This window comes from Austrofundulus limnaeus, unplaced genomic scaffold (assembly GCF_001266775.1).
Source record: "Austrofundulus limnaeus strain Quisiro unplaced genomic scaffold, Austrofundulus_limnaeus-1.0 Scaffold590, whole genome shotgun sequence".
In the NCBI taxonomy this organism is placed as follows: Eukaryota; Metazoa; Chordata; class Actinopteri; order Cyprinodontiformes; family Rivulidae; genus Austrofundulus; species Austrofundulus limnaeus.
Window position 1 is genome coordinate 218,510 of NW_013952992.1, and position 2,243 is coordinate 220,752.

General features: G+C 35.9%; 1 protein-coding gene across 1 annotated transcript in view; it reads left to right on the forward strand.

Moving 5' to 3' along the window:
* The window catches only part of LOC106531041 (kinesin-like protein KIF13B), a gene marked incomplete in the record, with an annotated part of 109,575 nt that overhangs the window by 94,851 nt on the left and 12,481 nt on the right, over positions 1–2,243 (forward strand). Inside the window, 1 exon segment of the mRNA XM_014026801.1 lies at positions 1,657–1,728. Coding sequence (XP_013882255.1) covers positions 1,657–1,728 — 72 coding nt within the window.

The window sequence follows — 2,243 nt, forward strand, 5'->3', positions numbered from 1 at the left end:
GATATAGCTCGCTAGCAGCCTCATGCCGATGACCTATCCACGTCATCATTTACCCAGAATGCTTTGTGTGTAAATAAAATGGCTCCATCCGTGATAAAATATAAAAATTTACCCAACTAAACAGCCTACAGTATTTTTACAGTCTTTATTTTACAGCTAAAATATATGTTTATTAAATAAAGTGTAATGTTACAACTAATCATGGATCCCTTTAAATGCCATCTTTGTGTAATGAAGTGATGACTCGTGGTGACCGGCCGGTCGTTGGGTTAAACAACAACAAACAGATGCATTACTGAGGGAACTGTCTGTGCAGGACGTGTCCAGAACAGCCAGGGACAGTTTGAAGACAGACCGGTCTCTGTGGACATTTAGCTGAACTCCTCTGTAAACCACCTACAAGCAAACCAGAGGAGCAGTGCTTCAGGCCTGCTTTCTGTGGGAGGAGAAACAAAATAAAACAGGTTAATGACAGCAGAAAAGTTCTGTGCACTTTATGATCCTTTGTTTTTTTAGTTTAAAAAACAGATATTGAAAGATGAACGTTTTTTTCTGTTTTCATTTCACTCTAAAAACGGGGAAACAGTCGTTTCATTTTTCTCAAATCAGAAGTTTAACCCTGTCGTTATTAGACCATTAAAGGTGGAGCTAATAACTTTTTAACAGCAGGTTCCTGTAAATAAATAAATACAAGCAAAATAGTTGTGCATGTCTTTAATAAACTGCAGACAATATTTTTATTTGTATTCTAGTTAATTTATTTTAAAAACCATTTAATTTGCTGCACCTTAAATGGTCTGAAAATGAGATCACTGGTGATTCAAACTGTTTCCTGGAACTTCTGGTGCTTTTCGCACGTGAAGCATGAAGCTCCAGGACGTCCAGAGGAATTTGAAGCCGCAGCAGGTTGTGCATTAATTAAATAATAAATTAAAAGTATAAAATAAAAATAGAACAACACAAACTGACTTGTAGGGTGAGGACAAAAGCAGGGACACAAACTTAAGCAGCCAAAAGTGTTTTTTTATTAGCGTAAATTAAAAGTCGACCAATTATTAAACTTATTCCCTTCATGTGACCTGAAGGCAGCTCTCAATCACGCTTTGGAAACAGATCAGACAAATCTTTTCCAAGTCTTAGATGTACAATGAATACTGAAGAGAAATAAATTTATACAAACACAATTATAATTAAGGTGCAATTATCTTTCTTGTTTCACCAATACACTCTGATTATCTGTCTGTGATTTAAAGAGCTAATGTCTTAATTGCACTTTGAATGCTTCACATCAACGTCCTGGATGCTGATCACTGAAATAAATGAACTGTTTGACTCGCTTTTAATGCTTTGATACAGCAAACTGATTACATACACAATTATGTGCAATCATACGGTGTGAAACAGGCGCTTCAATGACCTCATTCTGCCACAGAGAGCAGGACGGTATGATGGTGTCACGCTGAGATTTATCATGGTTTCACAGCAGCTCATCATCTCCTCATCACAGTTTACTCTAAACAGGTTGAGACGAGCGTTTACTCTGAGCGAGACCGAGTTCACAAACTCACTCATGATTACATCTCTGTGGAAAACAGGGTTTTTTCCCTCTGTGTTGATGACTGCTACACATCTTTACCATCTTTCACTTCTTTTCAGGCGCAGAGTGTGCCGCGCATCATGGTGCAGTCGGCCAGCGTTGAAGAGAACATGAGCAAACATCTGCAGTCGGTACGTTTTCTTCAGTCTAAACTTGGTTTCTGGAAATCCCAGATATAACCCAGTTCAGACCTGAAACTTTCCTCCTGAACTCAGGTAGCGCAAAGTTTATTTTCTATTCTAACTATTTTCCCCATACTTCCCTGATTTTGAGCAAAATTTGAGCTAGGGCTGCAACTAACGATTATTTTAATAATAGATTAATCTGTCGATTATTTTTTCAATTGATCGATTTATCGGCCAAATCATTAATTACATGAATATGAGTAGATATAAATTAATTTCATTCCTGTATAAATTAAGGATGCAAGTTACTGATTAGTGAATTAATCTGAAGTTGATTTATCTTATATTAATTGATAAGCAGCCATTTTCTTAAAAACCAGAGTTTTCTCTTGAATCAAGAGGCTCTTTCCATAAAATGAAGGATTTTTTTAATAAACTCCTGAATTAAAAAACAGAAGCACAAAATAAATAATTTAAATTTTAATTTGTATTAAATACTGACTGAAAAAAAAGTGTATTTC